At 37.6% G+C, this 23,503-nt stretch overlaps 1 protein-coding gene across 1 annotated transcript in view; it reads right to left on the reverse strand.

Moving 5' to 3' along the window:
* The window catches only part of SLC25A21 (solute carrier family 25 member 21), a 114,923-nt gene that overhangs the window by 63,883 nt on the left and 27,537 nt on the right, over positions 1 to 23,503 (reverse strand). The window contains exon 2 of the mRNA XM_009280686.1: positions 6,742 to 6,825. Within this exon, the coding sequence (XP_009278961.1) occupies positions 6,742 to 6,825 (84 nt within the window). The remainder of the gene's footprint in view (positions 1 to 6,741; positions 6,826 to 23,503) is intronic.

Genomic DNA, 23,503 nt, shown 5'->3' on the forward strand with positions numbered 1-23,503 from the left:
GCTGAGGAGTGTCGCGGTTTGCCTGCAGAGGGACTGTAAGAGCCAAGTCTCAGCCAACAGAAAAAATGGCAAAACAAAAGAAATCACTCGCTTCCAAAAGTAAATGGACAGATTAAACAGTTGGCAATTTTAATTACGTACTAGAAGAACTTGCCAGATCCCTACCTAAATTTTGCAAGCTCATGCTCCCCGAAAATATGCAAATACTAGCTTTTCTAACACTGAGCATTTCTTCTTTAAAGATAAGCAAAGCAAGCATGAGGGTTCAAAAATTCAGCTCTAAGACTTTAATTTTTATCCACAAAAGCCAACGGATTTCACACGGGTTCACAGTTTAAGCCAATACACTGTCCTTCACAATTTGAGTTACAGTTCTCAATTCAGCGAGGTGTTACAAAGCTTAATTGACACTTTACATTTCAGATATTATTTCACACAGGAATGTGATAATTATTTCTGATACTCTAATCACAGATTTTTAGTGAAGTCTGCAATAGACACAATAGTATGGCAGGAAGATGCCAATGTAGCATAATGTGACCCACAGAATAATGCTACAATGTGTGGGATAAAGAGAAGAAAAATGAGCAATATACTCTGGACTATGGGGATGCATCAGGATAGATACAGACAGACATTTTGGTACCGTAGTGCCCTTTTTTGCATCTTCAGTCTCATTTTAGCAAGGCTTGTACAAGTCTTATGAGTTCATAAATATGAGGCAGGCTGGTAGGACTAGAAAAGAGATGGATCCATGTATAGGTATTTCTGAAGTACAAGTGCTAGACCTTCCTCAGTGTTCAGGTGGAATTTACTGTTCCTGTAGTGGGTGCAGAAGAGAAAAGGTGCCTGTACTTCTGTTTGCAAGATCACAGTCTCTGAAACTGGCAGTGCAGGTGAGTCTCTACTAAGAAACAAGATCCTTGAAGGTAGCAGGCAAGCATGGGTCCAAGTTCACTTCTGCTCCTCCTGGTATGAAGTACTAACAAGAAACCAAAGAGTGGGGCAGATAGCTGTGGGGGGAAATAACATCTTAATCTACCACTTCTGCTTGCCTCAGAGCATTTAAAGCAGAGCCTAAAGTCTGGTCTTTTGATACCACAGGAGTTTATGCCTCCAGTAAGTGGAAATGAATCTCCGCTTCATAACTGCTCGCTAGGAAAAGGGATTTTTGGCATGACCGACCATGTCACACTTCCCTGGACGGCAATTTCATCAAAGGATTCATGCGCAGGGAAGCCAAGTATTTGTATCTTGTATAACACTTATTTGGCAGACTTTTGATAGGTCTCCTCAGCCCAGCTGGAAGAGCGCACATCCAGCCAGGCCCCAGGAACGGGCAGTGATGATTGCTGGTGAGTGCCAGAGGCCGGTGCTTGCCTGCAGGGCTGGCAATCCTGCAAGTCTCCTTCCTTGACCTGTTGGCAATTAGAAGCAGCAGAGTAACATCTGCAGCCAGCTGGGAGAGCCAGGCCTCAAGAGCACTGCTGTAGTCTCTCAAGCACTTGTTAGCACGACAGACAGCCGATGGATAGAGGCAGGACAAAGGAGAGTGCTAGCAAATTCTTTAATTGATGAACGATCGCTGATATCACGTCAACCAGGAACCCTCCAGCTTCTGCATGTTTGCTGACAACTCCACACTCATCCAGCTCCTACTTAGTCTTGGCTGTTCTCCCACCCACTCCACCCATAGCTGACAAGTTTTGTGCAGCTTTATAACCTAATCCCACTAATGTATGAGTCAGGGTGTCGCTTATTAAAAAAAAGGTGTGTGGTCATACAGACGATTATAGGTACAAGAGAGAGTGGTAAGGTGGTGCTGAGAACAAGACAGGAATAGTTGTAAAGCTATTGGGCTGTGTAAATATGGAGGTAATTGCTCCTTCCCAAACCAAATTCAACATAAATAATCAAACAACTCAGCAGAAGTAATGAAGTCTCAAATGATCAATGACAATTGTGTTTTGCACTTTCCCAGGACCATTTAGTTCTAAGAAAGGCTAACAGCACTTTAAACTGTAACTTATTCAAGTGCTATAAAACTGGAAACCAGGACACTACTACCCTTTTCTATTTCAGACAAGTTAACCAACGAATGAGAAAGTAACAGGTTTCTTGACTGAGTGCCTACCAAAAAAGCCAACTGTAACCCAGAACATGTACTGTTAAAATTATGAGCCCATGAAAATCCAAGTTTATAAGAACAAAGTTGTTTACAGACTTGAAATAACAGCATCCATCATTTTAATGCTGTAACTCCAAATTAAGACAGTGCAGATGGGCATAATTTTCCATTCTTAATATGAGACACAACACCATGTGTCTTTAATATAAATGCAACATATACATACACTCAGCTAGACCGTTGGTTTATTCTTACATTTCATATTCAAACCTAAGTCATTATCAAAGAAAAAGTGAGTGAATACAAATGCAGTAAAGATAACGATGATACAAAAATTGGTCATTTAACATAATCTAACCTCTTATTTGTAGGATCTAAAAAGAATAAAAAGTTTTCTCTATTAATGGTTTCAGTTAATCCTGTATCCAAACATTTTCCCCAATAAACATCAGATTATTTTTATGTTGGCTATAAAGCTGTCACTCCTCAATAAACAGATATGCTCCTGGTGGGTTTACCTCTGCTGTCAAAGATCTGTCAATTCATGTATCATCTCATAAGCGAAACCAGAGAAGCTCGGATGCACGGCTCCTAGTGAATCCAGCTGAGCAGAGGCTGCTCACCACCTGAGAGGATTCGTGCCGCTGCAGCCCCCGTGCAATTGGCAGTGACTGGACGCTCCCAACACAAGTTCGCAAAAGCCCCGAAGTTAATACTCCTGCCTCCCTTTAATAGAAAGCTATGTGACCTTTAATGCTCTGCTCGACTGAGCCTTCCTTTAGTGAGTCTCAATTAAATTTTATGTTTTGTGGCTCCCATTTTCTTGTAAGACACGAAAAGAGTTCAAGGGATGGATCCTTCTTTGAAGAATTTAATTCCCCGTGGAGAAAATTTATTTCCATCTAAAGAGCCGCTCAAAGGTGGGGGGAAGGGAGCTTTTGTAGCGCTTTTTTTTCTGTGGTTTTTTTGGTTAAGAAATTTCTAGTATTTTGTGAAGATAAAGGAGTCTTCAGATTCTTTGAAAAGGACAGTGTTCTATTCGTGGTTAGACTGGAATTATTTCCTCTGTCCTTTTCATTATAATGAGGAGAAAATCAGAGGGATGGTTAAAGAAATCCTGGCCATTGTTTGTGATGAAGCAGCTTTCCATGAAATCATCAGATTGCTACTGTGATGCTGTAGTAACGTAATACTGGTTAATTTTCAGTAAGAGGCATTGCAGCAAATGCAACATTTGCATATGTATTCATAAAAATAAGTTCTTCCTCGGCTGATTCTGCATACTTAACCTCAACATAACAAGGTCAAAAAATTAAGGCATTAGGAAGTGTCTTGTCTGAACTAGGCTCTGACATTCTAGCTCACCGTAGTTGCTACTATTGAAAATATAAGTACAAATGAGCATAAGCACTATTCCCAAATGTAAACATTTTCAGGAGCAGGCCATTAGTGACATTTCTTTTCCCACTATGTTCCTTTATTTAATTAGTTTGTTTTGTAGTCAACCTAACATAAAATCACATATGCCAGTAGGGAATTCTGAGTGCTGGAGAGAGATGCCTAGACTCTTTATAGTCAATGTACACTGAATTAGACATTTCAGAAAATCAGTCTAAAAATGCCACACACTGACAGGGGTATTTCATATTGCCAATATGAAATAAACATGGGGCATGAATGAATTTCTTATACCCTTCTTCCAGATTTACACACCTGAATCTGAACACCTCATAAATTGTTTTTGTTTGCTTGGTATCTAAATGTGAAGCTCTTTCTTGGTGCTCTCTTCCGCATATTTTTGTGCTCAGCCAAGGAGGGGGTTATCAGGATTCAAGGTTTTCACTAACTAAAATACTTCACCTCTCTCACTTCCCTCACAAGTGTCATAATCACCAGGCTCCAGAAACTGGACAACTTGTGCAGATGGGAATGCAAGGCTCATGGAGTCAAACAGGTTTTTCAGGATTAGTTGATTACTTTTTTTTTATTTTTAGCCAAAATTTAAGCTTATATTGTATCTGAGATTCTTCGTCTCCTTTTTTCCTAGTGCTTACTACCGATGACTGTTTAAATGTGACCTTCTGCCTCTAACTTCCTGGAGAAAAATAGGTATTCATAGAATTTGCTTTTTGTTTAGATCAGTATTGACTGCTTTTGCAACAGGCAAGTAAAACTCTGTATTAGCTCTAGCCTGGCAGAAATTTAGTGCAATCCACTGCTAAATTGTGATTTAGATCTATAATAATTTCATGTAATCATCTTCTTTTCCTGCTTACAGAGTCATGCCTTGACATAAATATAAAAACATATTCTGGTTTGGTTCCAGTATTGAGGCACAAGCATTCTACAGAAAAAAAAAAAACAACACAACAATCTTCATCTCTCCTTTCTGAAGTTCATTCACAGATGATGACTGTGCTGAGACCCTTCATTGTTTCTCCACAGTTTATGCTTGTTAGGCAGCACACTGTCTGAACACTGGGAAAATAACAGTGGAATCAAATCCATAGAATAAGTGATAGCTATGTCTCTGAGAAGCACTTGAAAAGCACAACATGTAAAACAATTGAAACACAGAGTACTTGTTTCCTTCTCCCTCCTCCCCCAAGTAGTAAGGGAACTGTATTTTGTATGGTACACTGAAGTTTGCAGTGTCCTGCTACTATTTTATACATGTGGGTTGTACAAACATCCAGTTACACAATATAATCATATAGGTAATAAAATAAGACCCCAAAATCAATTAACTTGGAAAATCTTCATCCTCCTTTCTGAAGTTCATTCACAGATGATGACTGTGCTGAGACCCTTCATTGTTTCTCCACAGTTTATGCTTGTTAGGCAGCACACTGTCTGAACACTGGGAAAATAACAGTGGAATCAAATCCATAGAATAAGTGATAGCTATGTCTCTGAGAAGCACTTGAAAAGCACAACATGTAAAACAATTGAAACACAGAGTACTTGTTTCCTTCTCCCTCCTCCCCCAAGTAGTAAGGGAACTGTATTTTGTATGGTACACTGAAGTTTGCAGTGTCCTGCTACTATTTTATACATGTGGGTTGTACAAACATCCAGTTACACAATATAATCATATAGGTAATAAAATAAGACCCCAAAATCAATTAACTTGGAAGCTGTCTCTTGATTTAGACTTGTTCTCCAGATATGTCTACCCATTCTTAATTTTACATTTTGTGACTAGTTCAACAAAATAAAAATACCAGTGAGTTTGGATGAGATAAATAGAGTTTTCATGGTCACTGACTTAAATATTGAAGCTAGTTCTGTATTTAAAAAAAGATTGACGTGATTGTAAATATTAATACTTTCCTATTGAGAAAACAGTTTTCTTTTGAGAAGCAATAAAAATTAACATATCCTCAGCTTAGAAAACCCCAGAAGCCACAAATTATCATTTTTGTGAAATCTTTTTAGCTTTTAAGCTTTTTAATACCTTGTAGTGATAATGCACAGCATTAGTCTTTCATCAAAAATGAATTTACTACTGATAAGGGCAAATGGGACAACTTCCTCTCTCACCACCTTAACGAAACATCTCTACGTCTCCCTACTTTAGCAATTCAAACCATCTAGTTCTATATCTGTGTACTTACATAGCATAGCTTAGCTAAACGTCACTGCAAGAAACAAAACTGGTCTAGTTCTTCATTTTCACTGCTTGCCTTGCCTCTGTTTTTCCAGTACATCTTGTGGACAACAAGAAGTCTGTGCCCCACTGCACCTAGGCTGCCTCCATACGTGGTATCTATGCCACTATATATAAGAACAGTTCCATTTTGATGAATATATGGATAAAAAATGGGTTGCTATTGTATTTACAAAGTTCTTAAGGAAAGCCTGCCAGCTACTCAAAAGTGGGATTTACTAATTAGAGTTACCTTGATTAAAGGCTAGCTCCCGAAGAGCTCCTGTGGATAGCAGACCTAACTTTAAGCATCTGATCAGTCCCATTACATTCACTGGCTTTAACTGGACTGCTCATAAAAATAAGCATGTATTTAAATGCCTTTCTGGATCAGAGCCCAGGTCCCTCAGAGGAGCTCAGGCTCGGAGCTCAGTGGTACCTTCGAAGCCAGTATGATTCAGGTGACCAATGACCATAAATCCTTTTCCATATTCTGTCAGACTGAAAAGCTGTGGAATTTTACTCACACAGGTCCTGGAAACATTGTCTACCAGAGCTAACTGGGAATGCCAGTTCATCAGAGCTTGGAAACAAGTACTTCACTGAATTGGTAATGGCTCAGGCTGAGCTAGTTCAGAAAACCAGGACAAGAAAATACAAGTGCCTAGATACTGCACTACACTGATGTGGCCATCCTGCTCCCAGTACTGAGGCAGAGTTTGCCCCAGTGTCTCTACACGGCTGTGCATTCTGGTCTTTAAACATATCCTAATAGCAAAATTTGGTATTGTGAGTGTAAGTAATCCTAAGACTTTTCAAATTGTGCTCGTTATGTAAGACTAAAGTTTGCCAAATCCTGGCAATTGCAAAAAAGGGTGGAATATAAAGAGGATCTAATGTCTGGAAAATGGGTGATTAAAAAAGGTCACATAAAATTGACAATTTTAAAAACATATACTCTTACCCTTCGCGCTGGAAAATAGTCCTAAAACAGTCCCCCAGGCTCTTGTAACCAGTCGGATCAGTTTTCCCTCTTTGAATTTGGAACCTAAAAAAAAATACAATTTACATCACAGCATGAGAAGTTAGGGATTTTAAGTCGCTTTTAACTTTCCAATTATTATATAAAAGGAGTTTAAAAGGTTTTTTTACGTATCTGATTCGTTATTATATACTGTTCCTGATATACTTATTAACACTGTTTTCATAGAAGCTGTTAAACATAGGAAGAATAGAGCTTTAGTAGTAACTGTTTTTGTAGTTTATGGAACTCACAGTATAGCTATCACCTTTGACATTTACACCTCTTTCTAGTTGTTTGAAAAATAAGCTGTTAACCCTGTGCCTGATCCAAAGCCCATTGAAACTAATGGGAGTCTTTGAGTCAAACCCTGTTTTTGAAAATCTGAAATGGAATACTATCATGTGTTTCACTATGAAATGAATCCACTGTGCAGCTTCTTTCTTTTTATATCTGATGCAATTACAATAAAAATCAACCAGAGACATGACCAGAAATTAGAGCACCATTCATTTTTCATAATGTCATGGTTTAACCCCAGATTGAGATTGTAAACATCTTATTATTTATGATTTATCAATAGCAACAGTAAGTTTAACAAACTATATTCTTTTACTAAGTATCTCAGTTAGATTACCTTATTTCTTGCGGTTTTAAAACTGCAGCCAACACATTCAACTATGGAGAAATTTTGAATACATTTTTAGCAATAAAATTTCTTTTTAAAGTGCTACTTACTATATAGCACTCAAAAAAATAAAGTATTGATGTTAGCTCTTCCAGCCTACGATAGCCCTGTATCAGGCAATCACTAAGTTGGCGTTATCACTAAGTACAATAATAATTCTACACAACAGTGTTCAACAGTTTCAAGGAATAACTGACATTATAGTCAATATGTCATATGCCACAGGTATGTTGCTATTCTGAGAAACACCTACTGTAACTTATTCTAATTATTATACTGAATCTCATTAATATGTAACAAATGAAGATATTTTTAATTCAATGTTAAACAGCAGTGTTCTCAACAGAATTCAGTAGGGTTAAATCGAGGTTTGTATTGTGGCAAAAGGTGTTCATTGTTTTGAACATCAGTGTTTCCTAAGCTGTGTTCTGTGCTAACACATCTAACATTTTATTCACTTTGAGGAAAAAATTTCTAGTGATGTAATACAATTCTTTGGGCAATTATGAAGGCAAGCCCACACCTTTTTTGAAAACAGTTAGAAGGAAACACTGTGCCCCTCCATAGTCCTAATAAAAGTAGTTCAGGCACATCTGGGATCTCTATCTGGGGTAACCTCTTTTATTAGCATGAGAACTTGCTGCCAAGTTGGCAGAGAGGAGAATGCTATTCAATAGGCTTACACTCAAATAAGAGCTGATGCATAACATTTTGTCTGAAAAGAACCCTTGGAAAGGCTAAAAGTTGAAAATGCCTCAATGCCATCACACAAAGTCCAACAGTATTATCAGCTACAGAAGCTTTTACATTGTGGCAATCAAGCAATCAAAAACATAACAGAAAGTAGATTCTATGCACATTTTCATATATTTGACTTGACTATTTCTACCTCTCAGTTCTTGTTTAAAGAAATCATGCAAAAACTCATCAGTAAATAACTTTTCCCAAGTATTTAAAAAATAAAGCTTTCTTAACGCAAACTCTTCCTCAAGTTTCAAGATTTGGCCCGCTTGTAAACTCAGAACAAAGCATCACTGTTTCTAAAACATCCTCTGAACAATGAGCCTTCCCTCTCTTTCACCCTGCAAATGCTCAAGCGCGTCCTACCAGCACGTGTGCGAGGTTCCCCACTAAGTCGCACATGCACAACTGTTTGTAGAAGTGGGGCTTTAATCCCAGACTCACTGTGGTTCTCAACATGGCGAACATACTTTATATAATTTTGGTTTACAGTTACACGGTGTCGACTTCTCAACAAAATTTAAATGATTTAATAAAAATACATCTTTGATAGCAATAATGAAAATCATAGCAGAAGAAAAGCAATAATACCATATGTAATTTACATGGATCAGATGAAGGATAACTTCTTGCTAAAGAAGTTAAATCAAAGGAGGTTTAGCTTTATTTCAGTTTTTTGTTTTAACGTAGATAAGACCTTAGCATTAAATGAGTCCGTTTGTAACACTGAGTCACACAAATAACATATTCCTTCCTTTAGGGTTTTTGGATCCATTCCTTCCCTAGTAAATCTTTTTTATAGCTTTAACAGCGATCCTAAAATACATGCCAATTATGTGCTTCAACCTAGATCTGCGAATTGGGTTCTTTGATTCAGAATTGCTTGCCTCAATAAAATAATGTGTAACTTTTTAATGAACTAGCTAATTGATCACCAGCACTTGTTATAAGAAGCTCAGGGAAGAGCTGAAAAAATGTTTGTTTTTCTGGAGGCAGCGGCAGCCTGTATTAATAATCTTAATAATACAGAAGAGTGAAAGCATTCACTTCAAAAAACAACCTGGCCTGTTTTTAATGATTGTTTAGAGGAATGAACACAACTGGGGGATACATAATGGCTTTCTCTGCTTCGAATCCATTCCTTTCTAAAAGCATTATAAAACCACTGAATTTCATGCATTTTTGAAAGCTGGATGCCTGCCTTGCATGTTATTAGCTTTGCTAGAACAAAAAAGATAAATTCTTCTATAAATATAATCGGAGCATTAACTTCTCATCTAATTTATTATTCTGAAGTCTGAAAAGAAGAATGTGCAGGCAGCATTCACAGACGTGCCGAACGGACATGTAGGTAGAGAGGCTTTTCCAGGACTGGGATGAACGACCTGCTACTCACTACTAGCATACAACAAGCGTCAGAAGTCACTGGACACTCTGACATGGAATGCGTTTACTGAGAGCTTTATCACTCTACAAATGATCATCAGGCTAACTTGCCTCCCCTCTCATTTTCCTGCTTCTTGGCTTTCTGGCCAAAATGCTGCGGTACCGAGCACTCCCACCCTGGCACTGCTCACAGAGCTGTGGGAGGCATTTTGGCCCCCAGGTTACCTCTTCCTACCTGGGATCTCCCGTGTGCCCCTGGCACCTACTGCCTGCTGTCTCGGCTCCTCCTCGCAGCTCCCACCTCCAGCTCCCATGCCATGGGGGACCTCGCAATCTCCCGTTCTGGCTCGTAGTAGCAGCCCACAGGGCTTGTCTTTTATGCCCCCTTTGACTGAACACTAACTTTGCAGTTGGTTTGTTTGATACAAAAATGTCCTGATATTGTTTAAGAAGACAACATCAGTGTCCTTCCCTGTTCACCCCAGAAGACGCATCGTTGGCATCTCAAAAAGTGGAAAAAATGTAAAACCATTTGAGGTTTTGGGGTCTATTCAAAAGGCAGTATCTTCGTTGAAAACTCTGCATGATCTAAACCCATGAAAATATTTTAACTTATCCACACTAATCAGCACTACAATTACTACTTGTGTAATGAATAAACCTAAATTATTCTTATTTTGATAGCACGAGAGAAAGCATTTTTATGGTTTTAACAGTCCTTGATCAATAACTCTCAACAGGGTCAGCCTGAAATCCCACAATGCAGAAGAAGCTTGAGTCCTTTCATCAGTTCTCCGAACCACTTATCATTTAACAAGTGATATGTCATACTGTGGAGCAATGACTCCACATAAACACACGTATCTGTTTCCGATGCCTAACTCACAGTTTTTGCTGGTTTTATAATAGCCGGTATTTTATTCTGAGTTTTATAAAATCCTCAGTCCGCAGGATGCTTTCCTGCCCCCCTTCTTATTGCAGAAGTCCTCTAAGTAGTCTTTTCTAACACAATCAATACCTATAGGAGAACATGCAGATGTGTGTGCTTTCTGGAAAAAAACAGAAGTATTTTTTCTCTCTTCCTCCACCAGTTGCTAAATTTTTTGTTTGTGCTTGCTGAACAGCTCATCAAAGTTGTCTTGTGGATGTCTGCCACTACAGTATCCAGGTATTTAGTGTTTAAAGTCTGTTCACCACAATGTTACCTAGCAATCCTCGCCCTTTTATTTACTGATCTGGACTGGAGAAAGATTTCCAATTCATGCTGAAATTGTTTTAGTCGTCTTAAAATCTGAAAGGAAAAAAGCAGTATTTTCATGTCTAGATTCAAGTGGATAGTGAGCAGTTAAATCCCAGCTACGCAGGACAACCACAATGTGACGTGGAGCAGACTAGATTCACCAAATTCTTGCCACTGGGTTTGCAAAGACTATACCCTCATGCGTAAATTCCAGAATTTCTTGCTGCTTTTATACAGTGCTGCTGACTAGTTCCTCAACCACAAAGTTCAGAGGGAAAGAAAAACACTCACTCAGAGAACCAGGCTTTATACCATGTTGCAGTGCTTGCCAACAAGTGGCAGTCTTAGCTGTATTTTCCTTCTCTTCACATGTCTTACTAGGATTTTATCGTATGTTCTACTCTATTTTGAATAAAGCTCCTAACACTTCCCTCCATGATTGGGACTTATGCAGTACCAAAGCAAATAATCTTAGGTACTGAGGTGTTTAGATGCTATAAAGAAGAGCGTTACGTGGCATAACAACAAAACAAATTAAATTACCTGTGCAATGTTAAATTTAAAACAGCTTTAAAATAAATGTACAGCCTTTGGAAAACTGAAAACAACATTTATAGCTTTTTTGCACTTTCAGTAATTCCCATGATTCTAGACACTCCTAGCTGTAGTTGCCCCTACCAGCATAAGTTGATAAAAATGTATAGTCTGAAGCTTTATATAAATATACATTATTTAACAGTTCACGTGCTTATAAGAAAAAATAACCGCATTATAATTTAGAAAGATTTTGATTTGCTAACTTAAACATTTACTCAGGTGTTACTACTAGTTAGTGTTATCTACTGATGCTTAGATTTCATGCAAAACTTTGCACTGCAAAATGGACCTTGATAATATAATTTATTTCACTTTTTAGCTCAAGTTCTTTGAGTTGCTTATGTTACTTACAGGATAATAACTAAATTGAGAGTATAATTCTGTCACTTATTTTAACAGTAAATCATATGAGCTGTTGAAGAACTGAATATTAGATTTCAAAACAAAAAATCTAATTATTTTAAGCCAAAGATATAAATTTTGCTAGCGCAGAGGTCATATTTTAAGTATTATAGTATTGCTATTATGATTATTTAACTGCAAAAACCATATAAGATTACAATAAAGTAGTAACATAGAGAACAGGCAAAGAACAGAACTTACTCCAGTTATTCTCCATAGTAGACATAGATTTGTCTCCATCTAATCACAGAATTTTTCATACAGTTCATATTTACTTCACAAGTAATAAACCAGAATCATGGGTAGAGAAGTATTGCCAAAAATTATTTCAAAATTCATCTAAATGAATTCCACTTTGTTGGAATTCATGATGCTTGTTAGTTTACTTACCTCTATGACTTTTGGAGGAACGTGGTTTTTTTGAAGAAGAAAGAAAGGAATAGTAATAATGGAAATAATTGTAAAGATACCCTGAAAACTCAAAATTCTCTGCAGAAATTACTTTTATGCAAGTTAGAACATCAACTACCAGGTATGATGGTCAAATAAAAAATTACCAAACAAACACAAACTGATGAATTCTAACATTTACAGAAGTGTTTATCAAACACCACAACTTATAAATTTGTCCATTCCACACCTGACCTCTGCCTTACTGCAATCCCGATCCATTCTTCTGTCCTCTTCCTACCTGACTGGTTATCCAGCAATTTGTACTTTGTATCTGACAAAAAAATCTCAGAAACTGCTATGAAATATAAGTAGGGCAAAAGGAAGAAACATTACCAGTGGATGAGAAGGAAGAACTTACCTACATCTGAAAGAGCACATTCACAGTAAAAGTTAGAGCTAGATCAACAACAGATTTAGCAATTTACAGCAGAACTTAGATGGAACAGATTGGCTATTCTGATCAAAATTTGAGTCTGATAAGATCATCATCAGCATCACCAGTTACTACCTCTCTTTAGGTTATCTAAAAGCAATATAACTAAACCCTCATAAAACAATTGGTCTAAACTCTCACTCATTTGTAAGGTTGGACTTCCTCCACTCAACATCCTTAGGAGCCTATACTCCTTGCGTTCAAGACAGCATCCATGAAACAAAAAGATGATTTTCCCTCCCTATTTGACAAGGCACCAGAAAAAGGATGTGGTTAGTCACCAACTTGGCAGGGGAAAGAACTGGATTATAGTTTCTGTTCCTCAGACTATTCAGCCGCTGACAGTTAAGGATCACCTCCATCATTCTGTTTTGCTTTCAGCCTCGATGATGAGAACTTCCCATGTGTGGCTTACTCTGAGCATACAATTTTTTGAAAGTATTTTCCCTGAATCAACTGCATCATTGAATAGAGAAATAGCAAAGTCCTAAACATGACAAAATGGCTTAGGTGTTTCACTGGTACTCTCGGTCAGTTCTCTGAATATGAGTCTTATTCTTAGACCAGATAAAAGTACGCTAATCAGAAAAAGAACATCTTTCCTGTACTTCCTATTCCTTTTATAGATGACTTCCCTCCATCTCTTGCTTTTATATTCAAGCTAAGCAGCACACCATTCCACCAAAAATATCAGTGGGAAAAAGAAAGCAGTACTATACATACCAAGAGTGTAATAAAGTGTTTTAGATATAAAAGCTGACTAATGAAGACCTATTCTACTTTTTTCTTCTGATATTGCAGTAACTTTTCCATTATGTGCATGGGACAAAACATACAGTAGCTACAACGGCAGAAGGAAATTTTCCTTGACATGTAGTTTTAGAAAAGAGTATTTAGCAAAAATAAACTTGACCAGAAGCAGGTCAAATTAACCCATGTAGCTGTTTCATGCAAATATACTCTGGTAATTTTGCTAATGCATAACAAAAATAACTAGTCATAGCAGTTACATACAAATAATCTAATGCCTTCCCGAGAAAGAAATACAGCAGAAACTAAGTTCAAACAATAAATATTTTTAATAATCTAATTTAATCAATGAGTGTGTGTGTGTGTGATGGGGGAGTTCAAAACAACAACAAAACAAAGTAATTTAGTGAAAACTACCATTTTTTCATTCCACACTAAGAACTGGTCAGAGCTTGCAAACTCATAGCTATGATGTTGTGCAAGTTCCCTTTTATTTCAGGGATGAAAATACTGAGAACACCTGCATGTTTCACAGCAAGGTGAAACTATGGAACGAGGCTCTGAGCTGGTGTCCTCCCCACCTACTGTACATGCACAGCAAATGTTTCCTATCTCCAACTCCCTGCCTCGAAGTCCTGTTATGCTCTTGTGTTTCTGGGGTCCCAGATACAACTGGCAGCTGTGGGCTTCTACGAGCTCCTTGCAAAGTACCAGCCTTTCCTCTCAGTTGTGGACCTGCAAACAGCACACATTTTTATTACCCTTTAGAAATTGCTCTAATGTTCTTCTGTGTGAAAAGCCTATCTACCAAGTCCTGCCAGAGCAGGAACGGCTTTGTGGCCTCTCTGCCAGTGTCACGGATACCTCGAAGGTACAATTTTGTCCTTGAAACCTTGCTTTGGCTGCCTGGATACAACTTCCGAGCACAACTTAAGATGACAGCGATGATCATAAAGGGACAGCTATATTTGAAAGATCCCACAATATTTTGTGTGAAAGATCACGCAATATGTGTGATCTTAACAATCTTATGAAGGTAAGATTGGCTAGGAAGTGACCACTGTAAAAGTAATAGGTAAATTTAAACACTGCTTGTGTTTTTTGTCTACATCTTCTTGCGTATAAAGCACTTAGTTACACTGGTGAAAGAATCTGCAGAAACCAGTAATGGTAAAACCAGCATTTGGTTTTTTGCAGTGATAATCTATTTCTGAAACCTCCTGTAACCCTGTAACCTCTATTTCCTAAGTAAAAACAACCCCCCAAAATCTATGGATTTTTTTTCCCCTTATCTAAACTGGACAAATCATTGAAAATGGCACCATAAGGAATAATTTTGTATTGTCAGATATGATGGAGTTATTTTTATGATTTTAAATATAGGTAGTAACTCATGGCCTAACACGTCAACAGAAGTCTGGTTTTCATTAGTTTTGGATAAAGTCTTGTATGTTTTCCTTCAAAACAGCTTATAGAGAAACAACAGACAAAGTGATGAGGAATATAAACTAATGACTAGAAGAGATTTCACAAGAAATCAGATATTAGATTATGTTACATAAAGGCCCCAGTATCCAGTCTCAATTCAGGGAAAAATGAGAATGTGGTTTGGCTGATTTCAGTGTGTAACATGTGCCTGCTTAAAAACTGTCCAGTTTTTTATCTCAGTTTAACTTGTATTACAAAAATGTATATCCTCTCTTGACCTCTCTCTGCTGGACTAGATGGACCTTTAGTCTAACCCTGTAGAGCCGTTCTTGTGTCCTGTGACATTACTGCAATCTATGAATCCATTACTGAGTCTCTGCAAATTAGAGCCTTTGAAAAATTTAAATTTAGGTATGAAAATTTTATCTATCAGTTAAAATTGTTATGATATCAATGATACCAGATCAGAGGAATAATTTTGCTGCCTTTAAAAAGTAAGGGTATTCTCTATTACTTCAAAAAGATACAAAGGCATATCTTAATGCAGCTTTGTAAAATAAAACATGTATCTGATAAGCCACAGGAAGGCTTCAAATGAACAATTACTACTGGTCATTACTGGACAATACCTGAAATACAAATAGTAAGCATTGTTCTAGAACTCTTCCAGTTTAGGAAAATGTAATTAAGATCTATATCCCACAGGAAAAAGTAACTTTTTTCTTCAACAATTCCTATAGAAAAAGCCAAGTACTTCTACATAGTTTTCTCAACAAAGTTTTAATTTCAGTGTCCCCTGTGGTGATCACACAGCACTTTTCCTTCTGAGAAGGCAGGAAAATCGTTGCGGCTTTCTGGCAAGAAGATTTTTGGGGAGGACTTTTTGGAGGGTTGTGCAATACTTTTCAGTATTCATTAGCATTTTAAGTTCTTCGATGAGATCAATCCCATCATAGCTTAGTGTATTCTGATTTTTTTTTTTTTTTAGTATTAAAATGATTTGGCACCAAAAATTTGCAAACTGCAACGAAATATACATTACACTTGCTCCCTATGGTCAAAGTAGGAAAGATAACCAAAAATATCTTTTCTCCCAAAGGAAAGAAATGGTCAAATACAGAAATCCAAATTCATTTTCAGTGGAAAATAGCCAAAATCAAATTGTGAGTTGCTGAAAGAAGTGTTAGTTTTGAGTGTTCACCCAACCTCCTATGCTTGTGCTGGAAAATATTTGAAAGGGAAACAATTTCATTAAGATATTGTGGCTGAGATTTTTTAAATACTGGAAGGGCTACAACCAGACTTACTCTACTGAAAAGTACAGCTAAATACCCTGCATTTGAAAACCATAACTCACATGCCCTTTCTTATTAACAGAAAAATCATTTTAAATGACTAATAGCTAATATACATAACATAGACATTACCTAGCATGCATATGCTGATTCCATGTAAAAATGACTTTTTTTCTACTAAGTTGTATGGCTAAGCGACAGAAAATGTACACCCTTAAAGCAGCATTATCTTTTGTAATGAAACTAGTAAAACGAGGAAATTCTGAGTTAAAGACTGAAACTCAACTCTTACCCACCCAGCTGTGCCCCAATATTACAGCTTATATGGAATTCATTATCAGCCAGTGCTGAGCGACCTCAGCAATTCTTAACATACAGTAGGGCATAACAAGGCAAGTTAAGGATGAAATTTCCTCTGAAGCGCTATGACTTTCTCTGCTGTGGTGACTTAAAGTAAAACTAGTAAAATGTTGGAACACTCTTGCTTTCTGTAATACAATTTATCTGAAATAGTGCACTTCCCTCTGTAAAAAGCAAAACAAAAATGTAATCCCATAACTTTAAGGAAAGTTTGCTGTGTGTTGAAATGGTAGCTTGCCAGTGTCTTTCAGAGTCCACAGACACAGAGCCACACTTTCAGCAAATTTTTGTGTAATGTTAAAATTTATCCTAGGAAGTGAAGAGAAACCTTTGACACCTGGGAATATACCCTATTAATTCACTGTATGAAGATATTAAAAAAATAAAGAAGATGAGTTCTCACAAATTCAATATAGTGGAAAAACAGCAGCTATTTTCAAACTTAAATAGATTTATTTTTATTCTTCTAATAACTCTTATACTATTAACAGTTAACAACAAAAAAATGCTAAACAACACTCAGGAGAATCTAGAATCACGGTTGTACGTTGTGGTCAGAAGACTAAGTTTGAGTATCCAGAACTGTGAATCACAGTTGCTACAAAGCTGTCAGGATACTATTTTTTCGCAGAATTAAAAGGCCCCAACCAATGAGATTATTTTTCTTATTTGTAAATACATTTTGAAAACTACCTTAGTTCAACTTCAAGTATTTTTTACGGCCCAGTTTTAAACACCAGAAATAAGACTTAATGCTGTAATGGAAACACTAACAGGCTCTTGACAACAGCTGTGCAAGGCTGCACCTTTATATCACAACACACTCTCCCAGCTGAAAAAACTCACTAGTTATCCAGGACAGTATGGAAAAAGCGCTGTTGTTTTAGGAAAGACAGTTGCTTGAAAATTGGCATAAAGTGGTGAAAATTAAAAAGGAAGGCTTCTTTTTTTCCCTAAACTCAACCTGACTACTCCATAAAGTAATGCACAAATCATTCATTATAATGAGTCATAACAATGATTTGTGATCTTCCAAGTTTTCATTTTATGCCCCTCTGTTTTTCCTTAAAGACAGGAGGATAGACAAAGACTGGAAACTTTGGGTCATATGGATCACGGCACCACTGCTATGTCTGGAATTTTCTTATAAATATCCTATTGCTCTGAGGTTCATAGGCCTGACTGAAACAGCAGGGACGATCTCATTTGTACTTTTATAGTTGTAGAGGGATTTGCAAGAGTTAACGCAATTTTCCATAATATTTCTTACTGACTTGAGGATTAAAGGGAGAGTTCCCTTTTTAATCAGTATCTGAAACATTGTTAAGTCTAAAGAAAAACAGGACTTCTTTCAGATTTAACAGGACTTTTCCAAGTGCTGATAATTTTAAAGGTACAAAGCAGGCAACTTTTGAAAAAGAGAGAGAATTTCAGCAAAGTGTTTGTGGGTAGCAGGCAGTACAGTAGTCTGGAGGATATACTTCTCAGCAGATTTTACTGCTTGTTTGCAGCCTTGTGCCTTTTAAAGATTGTTTTTCCAAAAAGAAATGTTAAATGATTCCTTTTGATTTCATGAAAATCTTTGAATCAAGGAAGTATCTTCAGGTTCTGTTACAGCGATGTCTATCTCAGAAAACAAAACGTTTCACTAACCACCAGTTGAAAGCTAGAAAAACGCCTCCTTTCATTTTGTACATTCACAGAAGTCTTTTAAAGGCATTTCTCCAGGCAGGCAGGCAGACTACGCTAACATGGCCGATCCGACTCGGCTATTGAGCCCAAGGACTAAAAACAGGCATACGAAAAGGCAGTTCTGATGTTGCCATGCAGTATTTCTCAGGGACGACTGCTTTGTTTCCTTACCACGCTCAGTACCCCTTCCATACATCCACTTAGTCAAGTCTTCATACTGCTACATGGACTCAGTGATAAAACTAACTGAATTATGGAATTATTGAATGCCGACTGATAAATAAAACGAGCTTGTTAAAAAATGACTGTTTGAAAAAGTGCTTCTGCATGCTTATACAGAATTAATAGGTAATTACTATATATATTATTACATATAACGAGTAGGATTATGCCTTTGTTGGTTCATAAACTGCTATTTGTTGCCTAATGCCAAATGGAGTAAGAGTGCAATAAATAAAACCCTAAGTGTACAACGTGTAGACATGCCACCTCCCCCCCTCTTTTTCTTAGCACATATGCTAGCTAACGGGAGAAGCAACTATATGGCTAGCTCTTTGGAAGCATAATAGCATAACTTATCTTCTTCCTAATTTATGCTATTCTTCTTCCAAAGAGCTAGCCATATAGTGTGTGCTACTGGTTCGCTATGTGACATAATGCTGGCAGTAGGTTTAGCTGCTCCATTGAGGGTCTAATCTTTGTGCAATATGGTCTGTGCACATAAACAGGAATCCAAGGACCCCCAGGATCCAACCTCCCCTGCTACGGAGCCTGAAAGGTGCCCAGACTAAGGTATGAGAAGGACTTACTGTACCTAAATGTTGCAGAGTACATTGGTATTATCCTTGTTAAAAATCTACAGCTTGTCCGACTTGTGGCCTGAACCCCTCCCAAGAATAAAGTTGACCTTAAAGGTCTGCAGAAAGGAATCTCCAGTTTCATTACATGCAGGGGAGAGTTTTTAGCCTTTTTCTGTTTCAAGACTCTCTTGAAAATGCAAACAGCCATCCTGCCTACCAGCTAAGAGACTTATCATGTGCCAATTTATGAGAGGTCATTTATTAGAGGTCACAAGATGCCAACTTGTCATTGGAATTGGCAGCAGAAACCGCAGTCTCACAATCGACAAACACTGCTGCTTTTGTTGCAAGAAGTTCTCACTATGAGCCTGTGGTCTGGGAAAAGGACAAATAGGGAAAGTCAATCACAGGCGAATGACTGATGGATGTATAGGGAGTGAGCAAAATTATGAAAATAGGTGGGAGACAGAAGAGTGTGGTCCTGAAGAAACACTATATATTGAGCAGATGGAAAATCTTGAGGCAGTCATTGGTCAAAATATGAGCAATGTGTCACTGCCTTTGCTCCTTCCTTGTCATCTCTAACACTTACAACCAAGCACTGCAATTCTGCAATTTTCCCTCTCTCTCTGCTACTGCATTGAAGGGATAGTGAGAATGTAGATATAAATGGTATCTGAATTCCTATATGGTATTGATTTACTATACTGTACCATATCAAATTATAATGCTTAAATCCATCAGCTTCCATTAACAATAAAAGCAGCTTAAAAATACATTAGAAACCTATGTTTTAACTTTATGTGAGGTACTTCTGTAGGACTTTCTATCCTCAGCAATAAATATTACAAAAAGGTATGTAGTTTTCAGAGATTTCCTAGACCTACATCACTACATCTACTTAATATCAAGTGGCATCTTTAACATGTCTTAAGGTCTTTTTTAGGATCAAAGACACTCTGCTCACTGTTCTGTTTAACATACTTCAGCAACTGCTGTTTTCCTTCTCACCACTAGAGTATATGTGTGCACAAAAATAACTTTCCTAAAATACACAGAGGAAATACGGTATGACTTGAGAAACTAATTTTCTTTTAAGGAATATGTGAAGTGAGAATGGTACAATGTCTACACCACTGTTATAAATTATGTCTGAAGAATAAGAGGGATGATCAGAAGAGTAATGTATTTCCAGGTCTGCCCATATAATGGCCTCTAAGTAGCCTGCAAACTTCCTGCCCAGGGTCAGGACTGTGTACTAAGCAGCACTTGACCTGCTTTATTTCTTGTCATTCGGTTTCCATCCCAAGGGCTATGACTGTGTGGAGTTTCAATTAATATCTTGAAGAAGCTCTTCAACATAGATGATATGGCCAATCGCAAACATCTATTAAATATGACTTGCTGCCTTCAGAAGTGGAAAAATTCTCTAGAATATGAGCACCAAAATATACAAAGTGTCTAGCCAATGGATATATACTGGGTAAATACTGGCTAAAAGCAGGAAAAATCATTATCCTGTATCTAGATAGTACCTAGATAGATATAATAGTATCTAGAACTGCCCATCTACTCCTATAGACTAGGTTGTGCTATGAGTGAGGAATCACATTCTAAAAAACGCAGCAGAGAGTCAGAATCAATCAGTAACAAATCACTTTTACCTGTCGTCTCCTTAGTAGAGAGAACTTCTTGCATACGTAAGAAAAAGAAACGTCTTTCTGAAAAAAACCCAGCTGATTTACCCAGTATTTACACAGCTGATTCAAGAAGTACTTTCCAAAACTCTACCAAAATTCCATTTGTTTACCAGCAACAAGCTCTCATTAGACTTCTAAGAAGCTTTGCAAAAGAAGTCAGGGTGTGAAAAACCCCACAAAGTTATTTCATATATAAACCCAGAAGCTCTAGGAAATCCAGACATGATAATTTGAATGATTTTATACATGCATGCATACATATACACATTCCTTGTCTTCCCTGTAATTACAAGGAATAGAATTTTCTGTATTATCAAAGAAAAAAGGTTTTCAGGAAGAAACAATGAACACACCGCTAATTCACATCTTCACATTTCTTATTATGCTTGGTATACACTTGCACGTTAGCTAACTAAACATAAATCAATAGATTGACATACGCCATAGAGTTTAGATACCAATTTAACACCTCTGCATAAAGTTAGAGAGAAGAATTATAAAATCACTTTTAATTTATTATTTCTAGAAAGAGTAGACAAAAGTCTTTGAGGATTAATTTCATGCTGTGGGTTAAATTTCACTCTCACGATAGGCCAACTATTGCCTGAGGCTCTACAGATAATGAACCTGCCAAGGGATTAGCAAGGAAACACTTGTGTTATTATAAATCGTGTACACTTCCCTTTCTAACCAACTTCATCCTTCATGACATTAACAAATTACACTCCCTGTCCATGTTTCAATATAATGCGAGGCTGTGAATGACCCTGAACCAATAGTACATTAGATAAGATCTTCTCAAGGCATAAATAGCTATTAAATTTGGTAGAAAGATCCAGACCTCCTGAAGTGAGAACATAAGACATTTTATGGTAGATCCCTCCAAAACCCAGAGAAATATTTGTATGTAAAATCTGTCTAAAGAATATCAGCTGATGCAGTCTGAAATGGCTTATAGAGAAATGTGCACAAAGGAATTAAATGTAACACAGAAACAGAGGAAATTTTAGGGAGAATTAATCTACCACAAATAGTCTAAATCAACCCAAGCAAAGATGTTAATCACTTGGCTTCACTGTAAACAATGGATTTACTAAAGAGCTCAAACTCATAATTTATTGTATGTATATTAGATTAGAAGTTCCAATAATGATTTTATGCCTAAGGCCAGTTAGAATATTTGTGATGCAAATATAGATGTTTTCTGTATTTGATCCTTTCCTCCTTCCTTTTCTTGAAAAGCTTCACACTTTTATTTTTTACCTGTAGAAAACAGCTCAGTTTCTAGACAATCCATGCCGAACTGTGCTGGCATGCACTGGTAGTGAAACTGCATAATATTACAACGTTAAAGTAGAAATCTGACATCATGAACCAGATCCTTTATTTACACACTACCATACAAACAGAAAGGCAAGGAATAAGTCCAAGCTCTGAACCTTCTTTTGCTGACCCAGACTGGCTTAGGACAGCATTCCCTGAATTTTAGAGATGGTAGTATTACTGCTAATGTCTCCTGTAGGGAGAGAGACTCCTAAAAATGGTATGGTTCTAGTAACATAGCTCACCCTTCTGCATCTTTCAAAGCAATTGAGCACAACCACGGAAAGCCATTTTTTGTCCCCTATTGCTTTCCCACCTCCTTTGAAGCCAAAGCCTTCTTTGAGACAAACCATCTCCAGGGTGCGGCACCACATCATTTCTAATCACGACACACTAATCATCCATGTTAAAATACTCAGAGATTTATTTCTTGTGCTGGACTGTAAAAGGCATGGGCAATTTTTTCTTTTACTTCTCTTGTCAAACAGCCTGGGCATGACCCCTTAAACACTCTGAGGGAACAGGACCTGACAGGTTGTCCCTGGATTACAAAGGTGTGAGCTTATGACGTTGGAAAAGTGACCAGTTTTGTCTCTTTGCTCCTATTTCTGCAAGCCAGTGAGCTCTGCTCTCCCTCACTGTAGTTACAGGCTGCTGCTCTTCCAGCCACCGTGAGTCACACTGAGCTATGCCAGATGACTTGGACCTACTGCGTGGCTGGTATTGTTCTCACATGACCAAAACAGAGAAAGAAGAATTTCGCCATTGTGGTCTTGCAATACATCAGTATCATTTTTGTTATTGCCTACAGTAAGCAAGAGTAGTATTTGCTGCACTTCCCTCTTAACTTTCTAACTGGACAGGAAGTAATACAATTGTATTAGGAGGCAGATAATGTAGAGTAATAAATGTCTCACTTTTGAGAATTTGCCATTCTGACTCCTTGGCATCATATAAGGCTTGGCAGCTGCTCTCTTAACCTACCAGTACAGCTGAGCCAGCTCTGCATCCAACAGTGGGACTAGATCTTTGGCTAAAATTATTTTTAGTGGCAGACAAAACCAATTAAAATGACAACTGAGCATTCCCTTACTTGGGAATTACACTTGGACAGTGTAATGAGTCCTATGGCTAGAGCCCTCCATACTTTTCGGGGACTGGAGGTGCTGCAGACTAGACTAATAGGATTCGGGTGGTCTTTGTACTGGGAAGACAGTCAAGTGTCACTAACATCTTACACTTTCCACTTGGGATGTAATTCAGTGAATGGTTCCTCTGATGGCAAAGCCTACTTAAGAACATCACTGCTTGTTGCCAGACTCTCTGTTTTGCTGATGCAAATATCTATGAGGCTATGCACTAGAGGAAAACCAAACACTGACTCTCTCCGCGCCCCCCCCCCCCCATACCTTCCATT

Source organism: Aptenodytes forsteri, unplaced genomic scaffold (assembly GCF_000699145.1).
Source record: "Aptenodytes forsteri isolate BGI_AS27 unplaced genomic scaffold, ASM69914v1 Scaffold193, whole genome shotgun sequence".
NCBI lineage: Eukaryota > Metazoa > Chordata > Aves > Sphenisciformes > Spheniscidae > Aptenodytes > Aptenodytes forsteri.